Source organism: Gavialis gangeticus, unplaced genomic scaffold (assembly GCF_001723915.1).
Source record: "Gavialis gangeticus isolate Ggan-Ray unplaced genomic scaffold, GavGan_comp1, whole genome shotgun sequence".
Taxonomy (NCBI): Eukaryota; Metazoa; Chordata; order Crocodylia; family Gavialidae; genus Gavialis; species Gavialis gangeticus.
The window spans coordinates 140,221,706-140,226,412 of NW_017729025.1; the positions used below are offsets into that span (position 1 = coordinate 140,221,706).

Consider the following 4,707-nt stretch of genomic DNA (forward strand, 5'->3'; position numbering starts at 1 on the left):
CCCCACTGCCCCCCACCACGTGGGGGGCGCTGCCATGAGCCCCTGACCCCCGTCTGCTGTTCCAGCCCCCCCATGCAGCCCCACCCACCCCAGCTCCCAGCCCTTAAAACACAGAACAAAACAAAAAACCCACACTTACCAGTCGCTGCAACAGCCTCAGGGATTCTGGGGGCTCATGGCAGAGCACCCCCCCACGCAGCAGGGGGAAGTAGGGGACAGCAGGATGGCCCCAGCCTGGTAGCATCCAGTGAATCGGGGTTTTGCTTTCTTTTTTTTTGAAAAGGCTGGGAGCTGGGGCAGGTGAGACAGCCATAGGGGGCCTGGGGGAGAGGGCAGGAGTTGGGGGCTCATGGCAGAGCCCCCCACATGGCATGGGGCAACAGGAATTACCCCCCGCCCCCCGCCTGGCAGCAGCTGGTGAGTGTGGGCTTTTTTTTAAAGATCCAGGAGCTGGGAAACCAGGTAGGGCCATTGGGAGCAGGTCATTGGGAGCGGGCAGGGGATGGGGCCAATTAGGAGATTTGGCTGATTCGGCGATGGCCAAATCTCTGAATTAGATTCAGCTGAATCGATTTGGGACAGTGATTTGAATCACGGAATCAAATCACTGTCCCCCGAATCAGTCAAATCCAAAGCAAATACTAGCCACTTCACACAGGCCTAATGAATAACATAAATCCACATTTTTCCATGATCAAAATGAAACACCGCTGATATAAATTTATATCTATATATTATCTAGATATATCTATATATTAGTGGTGTTTCATTCTGATTACGTTAAAATGTGATTTTGGATTATTTAATTTAATCCAAAAATTGGGGATTTTTTTTTTTTATCAGAGAAAACCAGGATCCCTGTTCATAAGTTCCAAGAGCAGAAATAGTGGACACCATTAAATGGTCAACATAATTCTCTTACTCTGCTTAGAATACAAAATAACTATGGTAACTCTGTGGCATCTCTTAGCAAACAGCTGCCATTGTGAACATCCCATCGGAATAAAGTGAAACCTCCACAGCAAGGTATTCTGGAAGGTTCAAGTAACTGCAGGTCAGTAGTCGCAACAGTAATTTGAGCTGCACAGCACCCTAAAGTTTTAATTAATCCAGTATACAGTATAAATACTGAAATACGTATAAAAAATTAATTAGGTGATCTATGCAGCTCTGATTTCTCAATTAGTACTTACCATGCCGGAAAATTATATTACACCACTTTGAGATACACAAGGAAGCATGGGACTTCATTTTGTATGTATTTATTACTTGTGATCACCGCTTGTTAGTTTTTGCCTGGTTCATCTCCCAGAGTTCCAACACATGGAAAGAAAAGCCAGCAAGGCTGCAGTCACCATACACCATGGCTGCAAGCAGAAAGGAGCTTTCTTCCTAACAGATTTTTTATAGAGACTCAAACTTGTACATTCTGTAGGGCCTCCCCAATATATTCCAGATAAACAACCTCACTGGGTTTTGCTTGCTCCAATGTTTCTTTCCTCTTTTTCCCTCGCATTAAAGGGGAGAAGGGAGAAGTTAATAGGTGTTTTCCTTGGTGGGGCAGGGGGGAATGGAGGGGGTGCAATCTGGGGACAGACTTTCAAAGGTGCTCAGCACACCCAGCAGCTCCTCTTAGCTCATCCTTTTGTATTTTCCAAATGAAAAAAGAAAGTACAGTAAACACTGCTTAGAATTAGAAGAGCTAAAAATGTAAAAGAAACTTGAGAGGAAAAATATTAATACTGAAAGATACATCTATTTCTTTTGAAATCAGATTGACAGCCCTGGAAATGAAAGTTTTCTATTTATTTATACAAGGGCAAGAATACAAGTAGTACGGGAACAAACTTCCTTCAAGTCCCTGAGTCATGATGCTGAGGAGCCCTGTCTAAGAAAGAGAGTGTAAGTTCATCTCTTATTTCCATTAATTTCTTATCCTCTGTACTGCGATTGCCAAAAGCAGGAACTAATCAATACCAACTGTGGTAGTGCTTTTTTTTATGATGAGATTTGTCCAAGACAAACTACTAAAAGAGCCAGCTACTTTGGCAATACATGCTATGAAATGTAATAAATACATTAAAATATAAATATAGTCATTTGCCACAAGCCACTGAAAAAGTCCAATCATAGTGACTTCTGGTCTCTAACAAGCTAAGCTGGATTCAAACCAGTTACTAGGGAATAGTGCCATGTCTCATTAGCAATGTTCTGAGACTCCCTGAACTCCAGTTTTGACCATTTCTGTATTATTTAAACATTTGTTATACAGACCTTTTTTCTTCATTCAAAATAGCCTGAAGCCACATCACCTGGCATTGTGGAAGATGACAGGTTCATGCATTTGGATGGCAATTCTAAGGAACACATTGGGGTGACAGCAAGCTGTGTGTACTATTCCCTCTAAGTCTGTACTCCCCCAATTCACTTGCCTAGCCTGATGGAGCAAAGTGCTGTCTGATGTGTCAACTTTCAGGTGGGAAGTAAAACCAAGTTCCTGGTTATCAGTGGTGCCTGCACTCCCAATTCAGGGAATCATTGCTTATCAGAAAGGATCAAATCAACAGGACTAAAGCACATGCTTTGGTCATTTTATAAATCATGGCCCATAAGAGAAATGATGTCAACCCTGGACAAACTCCAAGTCTGATAATTATATTATGCTTCCTTGTGACTTCCAGAGACTTCAGCTGGAAAAGATACTCTTCGTTTCCCATCCTCAAATGTTGTACTGCTGTGTGTGATTAAACAGTTTGATGTCACCCAGAGCTGCATTTCAGAAGTGGATGAACTGTTCTCGGTGTACAGACTGTGCATCAGTTTACTAAATTTAAAAAGCATTTTGGGATTCTTGAGGTCGAAAAGCACAATATAAAAGATAATTATCAAAAGGAAGAACTCCTCTAGAATAAAGAGATAGAATGGAAGGGGACAAACAAAAATGCTTGCTGAAACCCTATCTGGTCCTATTTCACCAAATATTTAAGTTAACTTGCTTGAAGAGATTTTTAGTTCAACCTGGCTGTGCTTTAATATGCTGTTTATATTTTACATTATGAGGCTTTTTCTTTGGATTTGATCCCATCCCTGCTAAAGTCAACTGCAAAAGTCCAACTAACTTCAGTGGAAACAGGATCAACGCTTTACTTTGTACATTTTGTGTTTAATATCCAAAGAAACTGTTATGCTCAGGTTTTGTGGTTATTAGTTATCAGGTTAATATGCTAAAGACGGCTTGACAGGGAATTTTATTAATGAGCAAAATAAGGTTACTGCTTCTGGGCTGAGGTCACTTACAAAGAACGTACAAATGAAAATAAGGTTGACTTGTATTTACTTAACTATCTTCCTGCATTGAATTCCTTTGGCAACATGTCTTTAAACATTTAAAACCCTGTTTACAAGGAGGCTCTGAAAGTAGCTTCAAACCATTATATCCCTAATTGAATTCCCCAGGAGTCCAGTAAACTCAGAGGAATAAAGAAAGAAATCATAACATTTGCTAAATCATCTCAAAACATATTTCACTGCAAGGTTATGTGACCTGTTACAAGTCTGAATGCTGATTGGGATTGAATTTCTGAAACCTTTTTATTCACATTGAAATCAAACAGAAAGTTGCCTATTTGAAGCATGATAATTAAATTATACCTGCTTTTGCTTTTATCACTAATTAAGGCTAAGAATTTTTGCACAAAAGATGAGAATGTATACTATACATGCTGCAGATAAGACACATAAGAAAATATATGCACCTTTTGTATAAAGAAACAGGGTGTGCCATATGCAAATTGGGAGGCAAGTGGGTCCATAAATACAGAGCAGATGGTTTTGTGGGATATCGAGGTAAACTGATTATGGTGCTCAATACCCAATTTTCCTTATAACTCTTATAAACCCAGAAGTTATTTCTAATGAGACTTGCAAAACTTCAAATTATTTTCACTCAGCTGGTCCTTTTGTGTAACATCAGCTATACCAGACAGATCACAAGAGAAGTCACAGCTAATATCTTAACATGTTGCATACCTTCATATCCCTGTCAACTTACCTGGCTTGTAAGTTATTCCTGGGGGGAAGAGGAATCCCTGTTGGGCTGCAGCAGCCGCTGCCAATGTCCGCTGGTCGTGTGGAAAAATTGGGATCATGAGCGGAGGCATGTGACCCTGAACCTGCTAAACAGAAGAGAGCCTCTGATCAGAAATAGCACAAATTTGTCTTGACAGGTATTTCTCCAGCACTGATAGTGTTCTTGTGTTCATACAGTCCCACAGAACCTTCTCCTTAAAGTAATCCTTGCCAATTTCACATTATCACATCAAAGTCCTCACTAACATTGTTTCCCCTTGGTGTCAAAGGTGTAACAGTCTCAGTGAACTCCACTTTCTCCTACTTCTGGCTGATTCCTTTCTTATTATTCCTGGTGCTTGCATTTTACTATATGAAAAAGATATCAACCTTTGTAAATATACCATAAAGATTCTTTTAAAAAATCTGGCATGCATTTTTATTACTTTTTCATATTTTTCTTCTTTGGGTGTTTGGATATTACATTGATAGGCATTTCAGAGGTATCTTCATAACTAAAAACCCATTCTGACATCCATATATTAACGTCCTTAGGGCAATTTTAATTCTGGGATCTTACACTATTGCATTGTTAGTGTATATATATATATACACACACACACACACACACACACACAC

At 40.1% G+C, this 4,707-nt stretch overlaps 1 protein-coding gene across 6 annotated transcripts in view; it reads right to left on the reverse strand.

Annotated features, from left to right (window-relative positions):
• Positions 1–4,707, reverse strand: part of SOX6 (SRY-box 6) — a 489,331-nt gene that overhangs the window by 182,653 nt on the left and 301,971 nt on the right. For 4 of the 6 annotated variants that reach the window (XM_019519647.1, XM_019519646.1, XM_019519644.1 and 1 more), the window contains exon 7: positions 4,052–4,175. In XM_019519647.1, the coding sequence (XP_019375192.1) occupies positions 4,052–4,175 (124 nt within the window). The remainder of the gene's footprint in view (positions 1–4,051; positions 4,176–4,707) is intronic. The other 2 variants (XM_019519645.1, XM_019519643.1) reach the window with 1 other exon arrangement.